Genomic DNA, 21,851 nt, shown 5'->3' with positions numbered 1-21,851 from the left:
TGTATGTTATGTGGGGGGGAGGGGGTGGGAGGGAACGGGAACTGTAAAAAATTCTCTCTCCCGAACGGAGACACGACCTTTGTTTCTGTGTCGTGTCTCCGTTCCCGTTGCGGCCTACCACCGGCCATGCACCTGGGACCACCTGGGGCTCTGGTTCGCAGAGCCCGCGGCCCGGACTCACCACCTGCGGCGCTGGCTGCCTGCGGATGCTGCGGGAGCGGCTGCGACTCGTCTCCGGAGGCTCCGGCGCGGGCCGCGTGGACGTCAGAAGCCCACAGGCCCCTGGGTGGGGGCAGACATCGGGAGCTCCGGCAGCGGCAGAGGCAGCGTGTTCGCCCGCCCCGAATCGCGGGGCTTGGGTCGGCCCGCCGCGGACCTTTCACCGTCCGGCGCGGCCTGGAATAGGCCGTGGACCTTTCACCGTCTGGCGCGGCGCTCCAATGTCGGGAGCCCTGACGTGGCAAGTTCAACAGCCTGACCTCGGGAGAAGACGGCAGGGAAGAGAAAAGACATTTTGGCCTTCCATCACAGTGAGAAGCGACTGGAGGAGACTCACTGTGATGGATGTTTCTTTTGTTTGGTGTTAGTGTGTGATTGTATGTGTTATTGCATTTTTATTGATTATTCTTATTGGTCTTAGTGTTTCAACTGCGGGTAATGTTTCATTTCACTACACATTTATGTGTATGTGACAAATAAACGACTATTGACTATTGAGGGAGTGCTCTACTGTTAGAGATGCTGCCTTTTGAATAAAACTTTAAATTGAATCCTCATCTGTGTTCTCAGTGGGACATGAAAGATTCCCCAACATTCATCTGAACCTATTCTTCCATTGACTGCAAGTCCTCTCGTGGGAAGCATTAAGAACATGACTCACAAACCACTGTTTTTAATGCTCTTGCCCTCGAGACTGATTGATTCATAAATAGAAGTAATAGGACGAGAGAAAAAGAAATACAAGCAGCCCCTGTTCAATATTCTGGTCGTGCAAATTAAATTTAAGATTATATATCCACAAAGTTATTTCTACTGCAAGATATAAACGCTATCTGCTTTGTATTCAAGTGGAAAGATTTTATCTTTGACCTATTCCATACTCTGGCAATTGATTGAACAAATGCACAGTTCATTTATGTTTGAGCTTGGTCTTCATTCCAGACCTTCCTTTGTGAGACGAACTATATTGATTTCAAACACCTTGTAGTACCTAGGATTCATTGTCAATACAATCTATGACAATAGACAATAGACAATAGGTGCAGGAGTAGGCCATTTGGCCCTTTGAGCCAGCACCGCCATTCAATGTGATCATGGCTGATCATTCTCAATCAGTACCCCGTTCCTGCCTTCTCCCCATACCCCCTGACTCCGCTATCCTTAAGAGCTCTATCTAGCTCTCTCTTGAATGCATTCAGAGAATTGGCCTCCACTGCCTTCTGAGGCAGAGAATTCCACAGATTCACAACTCTCTGACTGAAAAGGTTTTTCCTCCTCTCAGTTCTAAATGGCCTACCCCTTATTCTTAAACTGTGGCCCCTTGTTCTGGACTCCCCCAACATTGGGAACATGTTTCCTGCCTCTAACGTGTCCAACCCCTTAATAATCTTATACGTTTCGATAAGATCTCCTCTCATCCTTCTAAAATATAACAAAAGTTTCCAGCTCGCTGGAAGTTTCTAATTCCCCTGAGCCAAATGCACTTGAGTCATGAAGGACCTGCCATCAAATTCCCATCAATTGATCCAGTAATTTGGATTTTGCACAGGTCCTGGGAATGAGAAGTAGCCAACAAGGTAACACAGATGGGAGGGTTAGTGATGAGTTGATGTTTCAAAATGTATAATCGGTGTATTAGATATGTTGAATGTTCAGCAATTAATGGAGAGGTGGAATCAAACACTCCTTGAATAGATATCCACTGTCCTCATCTGTTTCAAAGAAACCTCCATTTCTCAAGAAAAATACATTGACCTGTCTCAATGACTATTGACCAGCTAAAACAATAAATATAACAAAGTGTTTCGGGCAATCTAGACCTCTTACAATTTTCAGAGTGGTAAATTAGATCTACAAAGGACATCGTCTCTCCTGCACTGCATTCAGATCTGACTACCTTTGCAAAAAAACCAGCTTTGTCAGGATGCTTTTCATTGACCCACTCAATACCGAACAAGCTCATCCCTAAACCTCTGGACTTTGACCTTGGAGCCTCCATCTGCAACTGGCTTCTGCATCCTGACCAGCAGATCTCCATTTGAATTGGATGTAACATTCCCCCCACCTTGGTCCTCAACACTGTTGCCCTTAGGGTTGTGAGCCTAGTCCCTTGTTCTGCACCCGGTACATTTGTGACTGGGTGGCAAATCTCAAAAGTTGCCGACGATACCACCATTGTCACCTGGATCAACAACAATGAGATGAAGCACGGGAAAGAGGTTGGGAACCCTGTGTCACGGTGTCAGAACAACAACCTAGACCACAAGGTAGACACAAAGATGTTGGAGTAACGCAGCGGGTCAGGCAGCATCCCAGGAGAGAAGGAATGGGTGACATTTCGGGTCAGTCTGAAGAAGGGTCTCGACCCGAAACGTCACCCATTCCTTCTCTCCTGAGATGCTGCCTGACCCGCTGAGTTACTCCAGCATTTTGTGTCTACCTTCAATTTAAACCAGCATCTGCAGTTATTTTCCTACAAACCTAGACCACAGCGAAGATAGACGCAAAATGCTGGAGTAACTCAGCGGGTCAGGCAGCATCTCTGGAGAGAAGGAATGGGTGACGTTTTGGGTCGAGACCCTTCTTCAGACGATGTCTCGACTCGAAAAGTCATCCCATTCCTTCTCTCCAGAGATGCTGCCTGTCCTGCTGAGTTACACCAGCTTTTTGTGTCTAACTTCGGTTTAAACCAGCATCTGCAGTTTCTTCTTGAATGAGGAGGAGATAAGACTTTGCCTTCCATCACAGTGAGGGTATGCCTAGAGCAATCACTGTGATGGCTGTTTGTGTAAAAATTGTATCTGTGTGTCCTGTGCTTTTTGTTGTCTACTGCCGGACCCTGACGTGAGAGGACGCTGGCGTTGTTTATTCGCCGCTTTTCCGTCAGGATAGTTTGTCTGTTTGTTTTTATGTTAATTGTTTTTGTAAAGCGCTTTGAGCACCCAATAAGGCGCTATATAAAATAAATGAATTATTATTATTATTATTATACAGTGCAGGTATCTCTTTCATAGCCTTCTGCTGCTGCCATGTTCCCTTACTATTAACTCTACCTAATTTGGTTATTCTGTCATTGTACTTTAATAATTACTTCAGATTGCTGTTTAATCTTGCACCATTTTGCTGCTTTGCACTCATAATTGTAATATTTAATTTAGTTTAGTTTGGAGATACAGTGTGGAAACAAGCCCTTCGGCCCACCAAGTCCGCAATGACCAGCGATCCCCGTACGTTAACACTACCCTACGCACACTAGGGACAATTAATTTAAAAAAAATACCAAGCCAATTAACCTACAAACCTGTACGTCTTTGGAGTACGGGAGGATACCGAAGATCTTGGACAAAACACACACAGGTCACGGGGAGAACGTACAATCTCCGTACAGACAGCAACGGTGGTCAGGATCAAACCCGGGTCTCTCGCGCTGTAAGGCAGTAGCTCTAATGCTATACCAACATGCCGCCTTACCTATTGTAGTACTTATCATTACTGTATGTATGTTATTTACTCTGTGAGCTTCAAAGCAACAAGAAATTTTTAATTGCACCCTGGTGTATATGACAATAAACTAAGATGATTCTGAGTAAAATGCAAAAAAGTGCTCGAGGTACTGAACAGGTCAGGCAGCATCTGTGGAGGAAATAGACAGGTGACCATTCCCTCCACAGATGCTGCCTAACCTTTTGAGTTCCTCCAGCACTTTGCATTTTGCTCAAGATTCCATCATCTGCAGTTCCTTGTATCTCTAATGTGAATCTGGATTTCATTCTAAACAAATGTATTTATCTGCATTATTTAAACATCCACGTTTGGAATGACTGATGCCACAGGCTTAGATCTGCCAAGATGAACGTTGAGCATCTCCCTCGTGGTGAGTTATCTATCCAGCCAAGCTTTACCTCCTGTTAATTGCAACCGCACAGAATAAGCAGAATAAAATCATCCACGATGCTGCAGAATCATTTTCATTTGAACTAGTAGGTTTCTATAGACAAATTCCCACAAAGACGTGTAATGATTTCTTAGCTTCTAATTCACATAATAGATAAGGGCCCCAAAAATAAAAGATATACAAAATTATAAAATGTCAGTGTTTAATCTTCACATGAGTATACAACTCACTTCACATATGCAAACCCTTTTGCCAAAGCCCTAGTTCTCATTTGTCTTCATCATCCCCCAACCTAATTTTGAATGCATACACAGTCTCAGCCTGAAGCACTAATGGTTGGCTGGTATTGTTTTCCGGGTAGCCTATGTTTTATTTGGTGAATGTGCGATCACAGATACCTTCAACTGTCCAGATCAAATCATCCTGTCACACCCAAGGTCACTTCCTGACCTATTTATCGATCCAGGATTTATATAGACTCGTGGATCAGCGTTTACTGAAATGATGTGCTGACAATCCTTGCAAACTGCATGATCAATGGGAAATCATTAACAACAAAGCATCTCCAGCTTTGACCACACAGTCCAGAGATATTCCTCAAAAAATGAGACAGATCAAGACTTCAATAGACAATAGACAATAGACAATAGGTGCAGGAGGAGGCCATTCGGCCCTTCGAGCCAGCACCGCCATTCAATGTGATCATGGCTGATCATTCTCAATCAGTACCCTGTTCCTGCCTTCTCCCCATACCCCCCAACATCGGTGGTGCAGCGGTAGAGTTGCTGCCTTACAACGCCAGAGACCTGGGCTTGATCCTGACCACGAGTGCTGTCTGTACAGAGTTTGCACGTTCTCCCTGTGGCCGCGTGGGTTTTCTCCGGGTGCTCCGGCTTCCTCACACACTCCAAAGACATACAGGTTTGTAGGCTTAACTGGCTTGGTATAAATGTAAGTTGTCCTTAGAGTGTGTAGGATAGTGTTTGTGTGCCGGGATCGCTGGTCGGTGCGGACTCGGTGGGCCGAAGGGCCTGTTTCTGCATTGTAGATTAATAACAGATTTATTTTTTCTAAGCATCTACTGATGATGGAATGAAACTGACTGTGTGTGGAGTGAATGCTAATGGCCTGGGCTTCTCCTACCCTTGGGTGAATGGCTGATGTCTTCAGCCACATGCCTCTGCTCGGGAGATTTAAATTAAACAGCAGCTTGGAGAAACTTTAATCTGAACATGTTTCAACTTCCAGGGGAATAGATGAATGGGCAGATCTATTCTGAAAATCAATGGTGAGTGAAATTGGATGATGGTAAGACAAGACTATTGACCAATCCAGTTGGTGTCCTGCTGAGACAGCAACCATAATGTAGAGCCACAGAGTCACTGGGCAATGAGAATAGTTTGCATTATTCATAACACATCAAATGTCTCCAGACGTTTTCATTCAGTTCGTTTTTTGATTTGGTGGCACATCAGTTTTAAAAGTCTCGACCAATTTTTCCAATTCCTCAGATAGACACAAAACGCTGGAGTAATTCAGCGGGTCAGACAGCATCTCTGGAGAGAAGGAACAGGTGACATTTCGGGCCGAGACCCTTCTTCAGAACCAGCATTTGTAGTTTTTTCCGACACATCTCGTCTTTTCCAATTCCCCTGTCAACTCACCCTTTCCCATCTCTATAGCATCTTCCATCACTAGAATCATCCAAGATCTCTGTCATCCCACAACCCCCCGTCTGCCCTCATTTTTTGCCTCAAACCCAGCAGTATCTCAGGAGGAATTGTGTATCTCTGGGCCTCAAGAGCTCTGGAATTGCTTCTGCAAACCCTTTTGTTGCTCTGCTCTGTGTCCTTCTTTAAGGCACTCTCTAAAACCTACCTCTTTGACCAAGCTTTAGATTATATCATATCATATCATATATATACAGCCGGAAACAGGCCTTTTCGGCCCTCCAAGTCCGTGCCGCCCAGCGATCCCCGCACATTAACACTATCCTACACCCACTAGGGACAATTTTTACATTTACCCAGCCAATTAACCTACATACCTGTACGTCTTTGGAGTGTGGGAGGAAACCGAAGATCTCGGAGAAAACCCACGCAGGTCACGGGGAGAACGTACAAACTCCTTACAGTGCAGCACCCGTAGTCAGGATCGAACCTGAGTCTCCGGCGCTGCATTCGCTGTAAAGCAGCAACTCTACCGCTGCGCTACCGTGCCGCCCTATTATCCGACATCCGTTCCTGCGGAGCCCTCTGGGATTAATTTGCGATGCAATTTGCAATTTATTCTTCTCAGTGGTTCCTTGGACAAATTAAATTTCAAAGTCTGAAGAAGGGTCCCGACCCAAAACGTCACCTGCCCTTTTTCTCCAGCGATGTTGCCAAACACATTGAGTTACTCCAGCACTTTGTGACTATCTTAAATTTTCACTGATTGGACTGAGTGCCTGTCTCTTTGCAAAGCACAAATAATACAGAAAAAGACACAAAGTGCTGGAGTAACTCAACGGGTCAGGCAGCACCTCTGGAGAACAGGGGGTAAGTGATGTTCTAAGTCGGGACCCTTCTCCTCAAGGAACATAGAAACATAGAAAATAGGTGCAGGAGTAGGCCATTCGGCCCTTCGAGCCTGCACCGCCATTCAATGTGATCATGGCTGATCATCCAACTCAGTATCCCGTACCTGCCTTCTCTCCATACCCCCTGTTCCCTTTAGCCACATCTAACTCCCTCTTAAATATAGCCAATTAACTGGCCTCAACTACCTTCTGTGGCAGAGATTTCCACAGATTCACCACTCTCTTTGTGAAAAAAAGCTTTCTCATCTCGGTCCTAAAAGACTTCCCCCTTATCCTTAAACTGTGACCCCTTGTTCTGGACTTCCCCAACATCGGGAACAATCTTCCTGCATCTAGCCTGTCCAACCCCTTAAGAATTTTGTAAGTTTCTATAAGATCCCCCCTCAATCTTCTAAATTCCAGCGAGTACAAGCCGAGTCTATCCAGTCTTTCTTCATATGAAAGTCCTGCCATCCCAGGAATCAATCTGGTGAACCTTCTCTGTACTCCCTCTATGGCAAGAATGTCTTTCCTCAGATTAGGAGACCAAAACTGTACGCAATACTCCAGGTGTGGTCTCACCAATGCTCTGTACAACTGCAGCAGAACCTCCCTGCTCCTATACTCAAATCCCCTCGCTATGAATGCCAACATACCATTCGCTTTCTTCACTGCCTGCTGCACCTGCATGCCTACTTTCAAGGACTGGTGTACCACGACACCCAGGTCTCGTTGCATCTCCCCTTCTCCTAATCGGCCACCATTCAGGTAATAGTCTGCTTTCCTGTTCTTGCCACCAAAGTGGATAACCTCACATTTATCCACATTATACTGCATCTGCCATGCATTTTCCCACTCACCTAACCTATCCAAGTCACGTTGCAGCCTCCTAGCATCCTCCTCACAGCTAACACTGCACCCCAGCTTCGTGTCATCCGCAATCTACAGTACTTTGAAGAAGTTCTCCTCCACCTACAGTTCATTGTTTCTACAAATAATAGAAACATAGAAACATAGAAAATCAGCGCAGGAGTTGGCCATTCATCCCTTCGAGCCAGCACCGCCATTCAATATGATCATGGTTGCTCATTCAAAATCAGTACCCCGTTCCTGCTTTCTCCCCGTATCCCCTGATTCCATGAGCACTGAGAGCCATATCTAAATCTGTCTTGAAAACACCCAGTGAATTGGCCTCCACTGCCTTCTGTGGAAGAGAATTCCACAGATTCCCAACTCGCTGGATGAAAAGGTTTTTTCCTCATCTCAGTCCCAAATGTAATACCCCTGATTCTTAATGCAGGTGAGGAAAGCCCGGGTAAGTTCATGGATTGCACTAGAACTCTCTCATTCTGAGGGCATAAGAATGTGAGCAAATTTAAAAGAAAAGGGGCAATTGAAGTTTTAATGACGTGGAAAATAAATGAAAAAAACCTCCAGTATCCAAGCAATTATGTTTGCTCCTTTTGGTCTCAGCCCAGTGTGTTTTGACAAGTCCTGATGTTGTTGCATCCAGTGCCGCAGGGCTCAGCTTCACTCTATTTAGTGTTTATAGTCTAATGGACCAATCCTTTCAGTGTCCTGAGGTGGTCAGAAGTATGCACATTTCATTCTGAAAGGAAATTAAATCCCTCTGGCAGTTAGAAATTCAGAGCACGGGGCGGATTCAGCCATGCCTGCACAAGGCGATAGAGATTCCAGTTCTGGAGAGCAGAATAACTAACACTGTACCAGCGAGGAGGGAATATCATTAGACTTAAAGCAGCAGTATATGCTAAAGCTGCAATGTGCATTGGGTGCGCACAACAGAAGGAAAAGGAATAAAAGCTAATGCCTTGGTAATAAAGACAGTGTTAACAGGCAATGTTTGCAAATCTAAAACCCCCAAGTGACTTGCCTTTCACGAAAATCAAGGACTGCACGTCCTTAAACACTAATTCACAGCAGGCTCACAACCCATGAGGCAGGGAAGGGAGATGAGACAAGGGAATTCTAAAAATTGACTTGATGATACAAGTAAACACTCAATGCGTCTGGAGCTATAATTTTAAAATAATATCTTTCTGCTTGTTTTAAATGGTCTAAGGCTCCAGCAGTGAATTTTCAATGTGCCTGAGTCTTCTCAATACTAACTCCCTCACTCGCTGTGAGCGGGTACATGGGATGAACAGGCTCCGACAGAAATTAAAAGCGAGAACACTTAGGGAAATGTAGGGCAGCAACAAGACATTGCAGATGCCGGAATCTTGAGCAAAAAATCAATGCTGGAGGAATGTTGAAATGTACAGAACAGTGAAAGGCTCGGATAGAGTGGATGTGGAGAGGATGTTTCCACTAGTGGGAGAGTCTAGGACTAGAGGTCATAGCCTCAGAATTAAAGGGCATTCTTTAAGGAAGGAGATGAGGAGAAATCTCTTTAGTCAGAGGGTGGTGAATCTGCGGAATTCTTTCTACAGAAGGCTGTGAAGGTCAAGTTAGTGGATATTTTTAAGGCAGGGATAGATATTGATTAGTGCGGGTGTCAAAGGTTATGGGGAGAGGGCAGGAGAATGGGGATAGGAGGGAGTGATAGATCAGCCATGATTGAATGACGGAGTAGACCTGATGGGCCGAATGGCCTCATTCTGCTCCTATCACTTATGATATTATGATCCGATGAACACATCTTAGTTGTGGCAAGTAGCATCTATGGAAGGAAATGGACAGATGTTTTGAGCTGGGACTCTTCTTCAGACTGGCTGAATCTAAGGCAGTTAGCTTTTATCCCCCTCCCTTCACATTCCCCTATCATTGAACTTCTCTCCTCCCTTTTTTTGTCTCACATCCCTCCTTCCTTGCCCATCAGACTCCATCATCCTCATCCCCTAGCTACTCCACCAAACATCTGCCCAGCCTCTGCTGTTATCCACACCACTCTCTCCCCCACCTGACTCTCTTCACCAATCCATCCCTCTCCACCTGGGTACCCCTCTCGCGCCAACACTTGTCACACCCCTCCCTCCTCACCTTCGAACTGTTACTCTCCCCTCCACTCTTTCAATACAGAGGAGAAGTCTCAACCCAAACCGTTGATTGTCCAGTTACCTCCACGCTTGCTGCCTCATCCGCTGAGTTGCATCAGCAGATTATTTGTTGACAATGTCCTTACAAGCATGTCTCCACAGATTCCCAACTCGCTGGATGAAAAGGTTTTTCCTCATCTCAGTCCTAAATGTAATACCCCTGATTCTTAATACAGGTGAGGAAAGCCCGGGTCTGTGGTAAGTTCATGAATTGCACTAGAACTCTCTCATTCTGAGGGCATAAAAATGTGAGCAAATTTAAAAGAAAAGGGGCAATTGAAGTTTTAATGACGTGGAAAATAAATGAAAAAAAACTCCAGTATCCAAGCAATTATGTTTTCTCCTTTATCCCAATGTCCATGTCATCTTTTGTCAACCACTTCCTTGTGTTCATTTACACGCACTCAAAATGAATTAACGTCAGTACATGTATGACACAGAAAATAACTCTGAAGACTTGAGATGCATGGAATACTGTCTGAATTGGTGTCTGACCACATTATCTTGCACCGGGCCCATAGCAGAAGCGTCCATGTCACGGGGCTGGAAACTGGAAGTGTCCTGAGCTAATTCTGCTACCACCACCATCTATGGCAGCGGCTGACTAGCAGTCTGTCCGTCTTTTTTTTGTTGAGTGTCGGTGTTGGGATGATTTTTATATATATTTTTTTGGTTGTGTATGTGTGGGAGGGGGTGGTGGTGTGTGGGGGGTGGGTGTGGGTGGGTGGGTGGGTGTGGGGAACTTTTCTCTTCCTCACGGCGCGGGGTGCGACTCGGCTGCGGGGCCTAACATCCCCCGGTGCGGCTCGGCCGCTGGACTTTACATCCCGGTGCGGCTTGGCCGCTGGACTTACATCGCCCGGTGCAGCTCGGCTGCGGGGCTTAACACCGCCCGGTGCAACTCGGCTGCGGGACTTTACATCGCCCGGTGCAGCTCGGCTGCGGGGCTTAACACCGCCCGGTGCAGCTCGGCTGCGGGGCTTAACACCGCCCGGTGCAACTCGGCTGCGGGACTTAACACCGCCCGGTGCGGCTCGGCTGCGGGACTTTTCACCGCTGGTGCGGCTCGGCTGCGGGACTTAACACCGCCCGGTGCGGCTCGGCTGCGGGACTTTTCACCGCTGGTGCGGCTCGGCTGCGGGACTTAGCTGCGCAAGGCTTGGTCGCGGGCCTTTCATCGCCCGGTTCGGCCGCGAGACGTTTCAGCGCCCGGTGCGGGGACTGTGCGGGTCGGTCGGGGACGAGCTGTCTGTCCGTGGGCGTGGGGAAGAGAGTGGAAGTTTTGTTGCCTCCATCACAGTGAGGGGGGTGTTTGGAGTCACTGTGATGGACGTTTGTGTTGGGGTTATGTGTCTTGTGTTCTTTTTTTTTCTATGACTGCTATGTAGTTTCGTTCGGTACTTCGGTACCGAACGACAAATAAAGCTCTGTTATTGTACAAGTGATGGCTCCCACTGATTGTCGCCGGAACCTTTTGTCCTTTTCAGGACGGACGATGACAGCGATGTAACATTTGAAACATGGACGATGGACACAAAAGAAGAAGATCTTGCACTCATTTGAGAGATCATACAATTGGGTTTCCTTCGACAGGGCCAGCAGAGAGATATACACAAAGTGCTGGAGTAACTCAGTGGCACAGGCAGCATCTCTAGAGAGAAGAAATGGTTGAGGTTTCGGGTCGAGACCCTAAACGTCACCCATTCCTTCTCTCCAGAGATGCTGCCTGACCCCGCTGAGTTACTCCAGCATTTTGTGTCTGTCTTTAATTTAAACCAGCATCTGCAGTTCTTTCCTACACAGAGAAATCTGAACAAGTTTTAAAAGAAGCCTGGAAGAAACACATGTTCCTACGCTGCATTATTTGGTGGCTGACTTGTTATTTTTTGTAATGCAAAACTCTACACTCTGCTAGTGGCTTTACTCCAGTAGTGCATCATTGCATTCATACCTGATAGAGCTTGGTACAGTCAAACTCAGAGAACAAAATGGCAGCAATTGAAGCAAAAAAACAATGTTTTGAGGAAGAGATGTGTTGAGTCTTCAGACCAGTGAACAAGAATGATACTCATATTCAGTAAAGTCATCCAATTCAGTCGTCTGAGAAGATACTTATTTTATATCAGAAACTATGCCAGAAAGGTCTGTGCAGATCATATATTGAAAGCAAGGCCATATTGAAGCAAAGTATGAAGACAAACTAATTCCCGATAGACACAAAATTCTGGAGTAACTCAGCGGGACAGGCAGCATCTCTGGAGAGAAGGAATGGCTGACGTTTCGGGTCGATACCGTTCTTCAGACCCGAAACGTTACCCATTCCTTCTCTCCAGAGATGCTGCCTGTCCCGCTGAGTTAATCCGGCATTTTGTGCCTCTCTTCGATTTAAGCCAGCATCTGCCGTTCTTTCCTAAACATACCTAACTAATTCCTGACGTTGATATGGAGTCAACAATAGTTCAATAGTCACAGAGCAGGAGTGAGTGAAGCCGAGGTGTTGAACGCTCCCATGTGTAAGAATGGGGCCAAGCTTGCTACTAAGGAGGTTATAGTGACTGTCAAGCCCATTCAACCGTTTGAACTCATAAAGACTGATTACAGCTGGGAAACGTTAAGGAAATGAGCCATTTGATCAGAGGATAGAGTGATGCCATCATGTGTGAATATTAGACAAGCTTAAGAGTTTAGGCGTTAGAGATACAGCTCAGAAACAGGCCCTTCCAGCCCACCAAATCCACACCCACCATGCACTAACACTATCGTACACACTAGGGACAATTTTACTATTTTACCGAAGCCAATTAACCTACAAATCTGTACGTCTTTGGAGTGTGGGAGGAATATCAAGAGAAAGCCCACATGGTCATAGACAGAACGTGCATACTCCAAGCAGACAGCACGCAGAGAATTGCCGTTTTCATAGAGTTACTGGGTCTCTGCCTCTGTAAGGCAGCAACTCTACCGCTGCGCCACAGTGCTGCCCAGCATGACATGCAGTGAGTTCCTTGCTGATAGAGTTTGAATATACATTCTTTCTCAAGATTTCTGTAGCCTGTCAACGTTATTGAAGGAGGTTAGCATAACTCCAACAGTATTTAATGTGTAGGAAGGAACTGCAGATGCTGGTTTAAACCGAAGATAGACACAAAACGTCACCCATTCCTTCTCTCCAGAGATGCCGTCTGTCCCGCTGAATTACTCCAGCATTTTGTGTCTATCCAACAGTATCGAAGCCTCACTTCAAGAAACATTACAAAATCCTCTGAGTATTTCATATAGCTCCAATCTATTGCCTCTCGTACTTCAAAATTCCAAAGAATACAGGCCCACACTACTCAAATATCCTCCCATTTCCCTTTCACCCCAGTAGTGCACCCAATATTACATTTACTTGAAGACAAACCTTCCTTGGGCAAAGAAAAATGACCCAACATGGCGTCAACTTAGGGTACAGTCACAAAGGGCTCCTTTATATGTCACATGTGTGTCACTTTCGCAGTGATTCACCGGTGGGCACTCCGCTAAGAAATCATTACAATTTAAGATTATTATTAAGTCAGCAGCTGTATACAAGCCCTCAACTTGATAGCCTACCTGACGTGTAAATTCAGAAACTACCGCCGACACCGGCCCTGAAGACTGGAGAACCGAGGAGGAGGGAGCCGCTGGCGATGACGGACACGATGAGTGGGCCTGTAGGAGAGGGGTGAGGCCTCCAGCGCCTGCAAGGTCGGCTGCAGAAGGCGTTTCCCCCCGGGACACACAGGCGGTCGGTCGGGCGAGGGGAGGGACGTCGATCGCCGGACCGAGCCAGTTGAGGGCGACGGAGGAGGCCCTGCAGCAGCCTGGGGCTCGCCTGGATCGGGAGCCGCTCCAGTACATCCAGCGCACGGACCCAACATTGGACATTTTGTAAATGGTGACAAAATATGGTGGTGACTTGTGCACGTGTGATCTGCGCTAAAATAATTCCATTGTGCAGTGCACATGTGACAATAAACCACTGTTCATAAAGGCCGCTAAAAAAAAAAGTTCCCACGCTACTATAGAACCCGCAGCACGGAACGTGCTTGCTGCAGGCCGGATAAAATCTTGTGGCGGGCCGGATGTGGCCCGCGGGCCACAGTTTGGAGACCGCTGGCCTAGGGGATGAGTTCATGGAATACATTCAACACAGTGTTACAGGGCAGTATATTGTAGGCCTAGTCAGCGATCTGGCTATTTTTGATTCAGTTGTGTGCAATCAATGAGCTTCCAGTAACCAGTCCGCTGGGCAAAAGTGATCATAATATGACACAGATTGAAAAACTTAAGTTGGAAGAAGTTAAAGGAGACATTTCATCACAAAGAATAGTGGAGCTTTGAGCATTGAGAGAAAATTTCCACACCAACAAAGGCTGATTAAAAGTAAATTGATGAAGGGGTGAAAATATAATATGAGAACAATAGGTGAAAATATAATATGGGAAAGAACTGGCAAGCAATATGAAAACAGTCGAGCTTTGACAAGGAATAAAGTAGCAAAAGTAAGCACTGTTCCTTTGGAAGTTGATCTGGGAATTAGCAACAGTGGGGGAAGGAAATGTCAGAGATGTTAAACTAACATGTTGCACCTGTGAACAAATTAAAAGTATGCCCAAAAGTGTAGAGAAATAGAGGGCAAAAGAGAGAGTGGAACTTAATATAATCTTAATACCAAGGGGAAATTGCTAAGCAGACTAATCGGTCTCAAGATTAAAAATCTCATGAATCTGATCAGTCTCATATGGCTCCAGAAGAAAACACCGTGGGTAGGTTCATTGATATTTCATAGTCCCTGAGATTCTGAGAAGGTGCCTGTGGATTTGAAAACAGAGCTAAAAAAGACACAGGTTGCTGGAGTCACTCAGCAACTCAGGCGGAATCTCTGGAGAACAAGGAGAGGCAGTGTTTCATGTGGGAAAGTAAGTTGGAGGCAGGATACAAGAAGTCTGATACAGATAGGTTGGATGAGTGGGCCAGAAGATAGCAAAAGAAGTTGTCCACTTTGGTAGAGGAAACAGAGGGTGTGGATTATTGAATGCTAATACATGGTCTTGATTTCGTGTGCAAGAAAAACATAAAGTTACGGGGCAGGTACAAGAAGTAATTGGGAAGGTAAATGCAATGGTGCTCATTATTGCCTGATGGGGTGCAAAATTAGGGATGTCTTATCACAACTTTACAGAGCATTGGTGAAACGACTAATGGTATACATTTGCTTACTAATGTAGTTGGGAGGGGGCCATTTGGCCCAGCAGGGCCATACAAGTTTCCGGCAGAGCAACTCATCAGTCGAATTCTCCACGTTATTTCCCCATTGAGTCAAAACTTATTCTCTCTCACATTCTAAATGATGGTTAGTTAACATTTGTTTTGTTACCATGGAGATGCCTTTGGCCTAGGAAAATCTACTGTTCAAATAGATGAGGAAAGCTTCCATCACATCCACCAGGGAGCTGATTAATGAGTCTGTTGGATCTGAGGAGGGTGCCCATGCACAGAGCTGAAGTCCACAAGCTCATAATGCTGGTCAGAGTACAGCCCCGAGCCTTGCATCTCAGACCCACATGCGCCCCAGCCTTCTCAACACCACCTCTCCCGGACAATCCTGGCACATTGCCTCAGTGGCCCACATGTCGAGCCATGTGGCAATGAGATCACTTGAACCATTTCACTGCTGTGGGAGTATCAAAGGTGGATTAAGCTCGTTGCTCTGTCCTTGGCACAGCTCAGCTGCGGGGAGGGCAGGAGTTTGCACTAGTAGTGTTGTCAATCACGCATCTCTGTCTCTCAATATTTGGCATGTAATGCTAAACACCATGCCTTTTAGTATTGCATCCCCTGGGCCTGTATTCGCAGGAGTTTAGAAGGTTGAGGGGGGACCTCTTTGAAACTTACCAAATAGTGAAAGGCCTGGATAAAGTGAATGTGCAGAGGATGTTTCCACTAGTGGGAGAGTTTAGGACCTGAGGCCATCGCCTTAGAATAAAAGCGAGTACCTTTAGAAAGGATTTTATTCACAAAATGCTGGAGTAACTCAGCAGGTCAGGCAGCATCTCAGGAGAGAAGGAATGGGCGACATTTCGGGTCGAGACCCTTCTTCAGACCTTTAGAAAGGAGGTGAGGAGGGATTTCTTTAGTCAGAGGGTGATGAATCTGTGTAATTTATTGCCACAGAAGGCTGTGAAGGCCAAGCCAATGGATATTTTTAAGGCGGAGATTGACAGCTTCTTGATTAGTACGGGTGTCAGGGACTATGGGGAGAAGGCAGGAGAATGGGGTTGAGAGGTAAAGATGGATCAGCCACGATTGAATGGCAGAGTAGATTTGATGGGCTGAATGGCCTAATTCTGCAACTATAACTTATGAACTTATAAGCTCCCGTTCCTGAGAATGCATCTTGAGTACGAAGCATGGAACCAATGTGTTCAAGGTTGAGGTAAAAGAAATTGTAAGAAGGGAAATCAAGGGCCATGGGGGACAAGATGGACATAAAATACTGGAGTAACTCAGTGGGGCAGGCAGCATCTCTGGAGAGAAAGAATGGGTGACGTTTCGGGTCGAGACACTTCTTCAGACTGGTCTCGGGAGACATGGCAAGAAAATGGAGCTGAGGCCAGCTGTCAGTTTAGCCTTAGATTTTATGGAATCACCAGGCTCCAGCAGCCTGCGAGACCACTCCTCCTCCTACTTCTTACCTTCTTATTACCCAGTGACAAGTTGAGTTACAGCAGAACACTACTCACTGAAGGTAGAAGTGTATGAATTATTTAACACTCGCAAAAGACCCAGGATGTAATATTCCACAGATAGGTAGTTTATCACAAAACCTACGCCGCATCTGTGCCCGGGATGAGGTGTTTCAGACTAGGGCTTCCGAGATGTCCTCGTTTTTCAGAAAACGGGGCTTCCCCTCCTCCATTATAGATGAGGCTCTCACTAGGGTCTCTTCTACATCCCGCAGCTCCGCTCTTGCTCCCCATCCCCCCACTCGCAACAAGGACAGGATCCCCCTCGTTCTCACCTTCCACCCCACCAGCCAGCGGATCCAACATATCATCCACCAACATTTCCGTCACCTACAACAGGACCCCACCACTGGCCATATCTTCCCATCCCCTCCCCTCTCTGCATTCCGCAGAGACCGTTCCCTCCGCAACTCCCTGGTCCACTCGTCCCTTCCTACCCAAACCACCCTAACCCCGGGCACTTTCCCTTGCAACCGCACGAGATGCAACACCTGTCCCTTTACCTCCCCCCTCAACTCCATCAAAGGACCCAAACATTCTTTCCAGGTGAGACAGAGGTTCACCTGCACCTCCTCCAACCTCATCTATTGCATCCGCTGCTCTAGATGTCAACTCATCTATATCGGCGAAACCAAGCGCAGGCTCGGCGATCGCTTCGCTGAACACCTGCGCTCGGTCCGCATTAACGCCACTGATCTCCCGGTGGCCCAGTACTTCAACTCCCCCTCCCATTCCCAGTCTGACCTCTCTGTCATGGGCCTCCTCCAGTGCCATAGTGAGGCCCGCCGGAAATTGGAGGAGCAGCACCTCATATTTCGCCTGGGCAGTTTGCGGCCCGGTGGTATGAACGTCGACTTCTCCAACTTCAGATAGCTCCTCTGTCCCTCCCTTCCCCTCCTCCTTCCCAGATCTCCCTCTATCTTCCTGTCTCCACCTATATCCTTCCTTTGTCCCACCCCCGACATCAGTCTGAAGAAGGGTCTCGACCCGAAACGTCACCCATTCCTTCTCTCCCGAGATGCTGCCTGACCTGCTGAGTTACTCCAGCATTTTGTGAATAAATCGATTTGTACCAGCATCTGCAGTTATTTTCTTATACTAGAGGTTATCTCCTTGCAGTAAAGTGCTCTCCCCTTCCTTTGAATGTCACAGTGCCTGGAACTTAGAAGGATTATTTGAGTGAGCAGACTCTGCCTGGGGCATTCCCTAAGGCATGATATATCACACTCCAACAGCCGACCAGAGCAGACATCCCCCTGACATGCCAGTAAATCAGGGGAACATCGTGCATTCAATTCTGACAAAGGTAAATTTAACCATGATTAATTTAATCTGAAACCAGATTTGAATTCACTTGCAAAGGTTCTCTGAGATAATGTCCCCACCATAGTCCTATATTGAAAAAAAATTCTGCCCAACGGTGGCGCAGCGGTAGAGTTGCTGCCTTACAACGCCAGAGACCCAGGTTCGATCCTGATTGCAGGTGCTATCTGTACCGAGTTTGTATGTCCTCCCTGTGACCTGCATGGGTTTTCTCAGGGGTCTCCGGTTTCCTCCCACACTCCAAAGACACACAGGTTTGCAGGTTAATTGGCTTGGATAAGTGTAAATTGTCCCTAGTGTTTGAAGGATAGCGTAGGTGTGCGGGGACTGCTGGTCGGCGCGGACTCGGTGGGTCATAAAGGCCTGTTCTTTAAACAAAACTAAACTGACTCCGAGTACATTTACTCAGGATTCCTGGTGTTCCTGAGAGGCTAAGTTTCTAAGTGTTTCTCCTACAAATATGAGAAAGGAACCGATGTTAGGTTGATATTTTCAAATCTTACACATGCTACAAATTTGTTCAGTATCTTTCCATGGGCAAAGTTGTTGAATACTTGAATGAGAAAGTAGTTTTGATTAAAGATGTTACAGAGAGACAGGGACGCAGCTGAAGTTAAGACCTGGGCATTAATCATGCGCTGGAGATAGTGATGGATGACGATTTGTAAATGACAAGGCAGATGCTGCAAATGTTAAACTTGAGACTGCAATAATCTTCCTCCTGATGAGTCAGATTAATCAGGAAGCATTAAACGAGACAAAGTGAGAGCACAGCTTCTACTGAGAGAGATTAAGCAAGACATTTCTTAAAATGGAAACACCCCAATGGCTTGTCTATTTCTGTCCTGAGGCTTCCGCTGGTATCACTTACTGGATGGAGTTGTCCATTCTGGACACGGTCAGAAACGCAGCCAGGTTGGCAGTGTAGGAGGAACACACGATGAGAGTGAAGAGCCACCAGCTACCCATCACAATCCGCATGGCAAACGAGTTCATGGGTGAGTCTCCACCTGCAACCAGAACATTCATTGAAGCGTTGAGATGGTAAGAACATGTCAAATAGAAGCAAAAGCAGGCTGTGTGGTCCCTCGAGCCTGCCCCTTCACTCAATGAGATCAGAGCTGATCCTGTTATTTACTGTTCAATCTCCCCATTCCTTAACTCCCTCACCTGCCAAAAACCTATCAATCCCGGCCTCCGATATCATCACTGATGGAGCATCCCCAGCCTGGGATCAAAAATTCTAAAGATTTAAAACCTCTGAGTCAAGATATTTCTCCTCATCTCAACTCGTATTGCCGTTCCATTTATTCCATATCTGCCAATCTTACCCACACTGCCTTTATCACTTGAAATTTTCTCCAACTGCCTTTACCACATTGTATTTTCCTCACAACGCACCACCTGATCTGAATGTCACAGCTCACTGTTTACGTGATGCGGGCTGACCTTGGGAGAGGCTTCACACCCTCCTCACCAGTTCATTAATTAAACTGGTACCAGCCTCTGTTGCACTTATGGAAAAATAGCATGCGTCCCTGAAATAGACCTGTTTATTCCCACTCCCCGAGTTAGTCTTTTAATTAATCCTCTATTTATTTATTGACAATGTATTTCTGCAATTCCATGAGTCTTTATTCTATGTGACTAACATTTGTGAAATATCTTCTCAAATGCCTTTTATAATATTCAGATTTACAACATCTTCTGCTTCCCATTATCCACCCAGTTAGCAACATCCTCGTAAAGCTTAATTGTATTTGGCAAACTTGATTTTATTAAACAAAAGTCACCTTGGTTCTTAACAATCCTACTAGGATTTGATAAATGCCCTGTTACCACATCCTTTACATTGAATTCTAGCATTTTGTTGCCAGCCAATTTCAGGCAAGCTGGTCTATTGTTCCCACTGTTGTCAAACTACTGAATGGTCTTCCTATAAATTAGGGTGAGATCTCGATCTTCCAACCTACCTTATTGCAGACTTCAGCTTTTAATCCATTAATTTTAACATTTTTTGCCTCACAGATTTCATTTATCTGAACGTTTCTCTTATCATTAGTTTATCATTATTTCTTCTCTGTTATTTACATTAGTCAGCCAAGTAATATTGGGGAATGATATAGATTTCATGAAGGATTTATACATTTATTTTATCTCTGCTTCCTGATCAGAATTTCTGATTCCTTGCTCACTGCCTTCAACTTTTTAAGCACTTTTTATAGTTATTGAAATAGACCTTTCTTCCCAAGATTGATCTTGTGAAGGAGTTGTGTTGTCCCCCTGTTTAAATGTTATTTTTGTATGCTTCATTGTCACCTTCTTCTAGCTAACAATGATCTATTCTACATCTTTCTTGAGCTGCATCCCCTTTGATGTCTCGTTTTCACACCTTACACTCCCTTATCTCTGTGTCTACCTCTCCCCTGACTCTCAGTCTGAAGAAGGGTCTTGCCCCGAAACGTCACCTATTCCTTTTCTCCAGAGATGCTGTCTGTCCGACCCACTGTTACTCTAACTTTATGTGTCTATCTTCGGTTTAAACCAGCATCTGCAGTTCCTTCCTACACATTATTGTCCACCTGTATTATGAATCAGATTATTGTAACAACAATGTTCACTAGGAGTGTGAAACAGTAGTGAGCCAGCAGTGCACTAATACCAACAGGGTTTGTCAGTGTCACACAACAATGGTGGCGCAGCGGCAGAGTTGCTGCCTTACAGCGCCAGGGACCCGTGTTCGATCCTGACTATGGGTACTGTCTGTACACAGTTTGTACGTTCTCCTGTGATCGGTGTGGGTTTTCTCCGGGTACTCCGGTTTCCTCCCACCTTGTATACACTGGACTTTAGAAGGTTGAGAGGGGATCTTATCGAAACATATAAGATTATTAAGGGGTTGGACACCTTAGAGGCAGGAAACATGTTCCCAAAGTTGGGGGAGTCCAGAACCAGGGGCCACAGTTTAAGAATAAGGGGTAGGCCATTTAGAACGGAGATGAGGAAAAACCTTTTTCAGTCAGAGAGTTGTAAATCTGTGGAATTCTCTGCCTCAGAAGGCAGTGGAGGCCAATTCTCTGAATGCATTCGAGAGAGAGCTAGATAGAGCTCTTAAGAATAGCGGAGTCAGGGGGTGTGGGGAGAAGGCAGGAACGGGGTACTGATTGAGAATGATCAGCCATGATCACATTGAATGGTGGTGCTGGCTCAAAGGGCTGAATGGCCTACTCCTGCACCTATTGCTTATTGTCTATTGTCTACTCCAATGTTTGTAGGCTAATCGGCTTCGGTAAAATTGTAAATTGTCCTTGGTAGGCAGGAGAGTGTTACTGTGCATGGATCGGTGGTCAGTGTGGATTCAGTGGGCCGAAGGGCCTGTTTCCTCACTTTATCTCGAAACTAAAACAAAACTAAATGAAACAAAAGGGTTACCATTATAGTGTGTGAGCAGTGTGCGTGCACTAACAGTGAACACCAAATCATGCTCCAGCAGTGCGTGCCAGTATAGTGTACCAGCAGCATATACAAAGATCATGCACAAGCAGTGTACAGAGTACAGAATGTCAGCCCCGTTACACACCGGTAGTTTTTCTATTAAACTGTATTTAATTCAAAGTCAATTCCATTTTGTGGATACTGCAGAATTATCATGAAACTGAGAGATTATACAATGGAAATTAGATGCAGATTTAAGTTTTCTGAATAATTTAAAGAAATAATTCTTTCCTTCTGTGGCTCCAGCCACAATACACAAATTAAATACATTAGTAACATTATCACTAATTTACATCCACCAATTAGGATAATTGCAAAATCGACTTATCTTTACAATTCAAAGTCTGGCAGATCCGCTTTTTGCAAAAAAAATGACTTCTATTATGTTAATAAGATGCATTAATGTAAATTAGAGTTGGCTTCTCCCTGTCACTGTCTTGGGATCGTGAATTTGAACAGGTCTCAACCTGCTCTGATCAATGAAACTTTCAACGTTGAGTAATTGAATAACCTAGAATTCATTGGGGCAC

General features: G+C 45.7%; 1 protein-coding gene across 1 annotated transcript in view; it reads right to left on the bottom strand.

The window, feature by feature from the left end:
- LOC144609908 (glutamate receptor ionotropic, delta-1-like) overlaps positions 1-21,851 on the bottom strand; it is a 751,523-nt gene that overhangs the window by 23,642 nt on the left and 706,030 nt on the right. Inside the window, 1 exon segment of the mRNA XM_078428307.1 lies at positions 18,698-18,836. Coding sequence (XP_078284433.1) covers positions 18,698-18,836 — 139 coding nt within the window.

The sequence above is a fragment of the Rhinoraja longicauda genome, chromosome 35, assembly GCF_053455715.1.
Source record: "Rhinoraja longicauda isolate Sanriku21f chromosome 35, sRhiLon1.1, whole genome shotgun sequence".
Classification (NCBI taxonomy): Eukaryota; Metazoa; Chordata; class Chondrichthyes; order Rajiformes; family Arhynchobatidae; genus Rhinoraja; species Rhinoraja longicauda.
The sequence above is the reverse complement of the archived record's forward strand: the minus strand, read 5'-3'. Positions and strand labels throughout refer to the sequence as shown.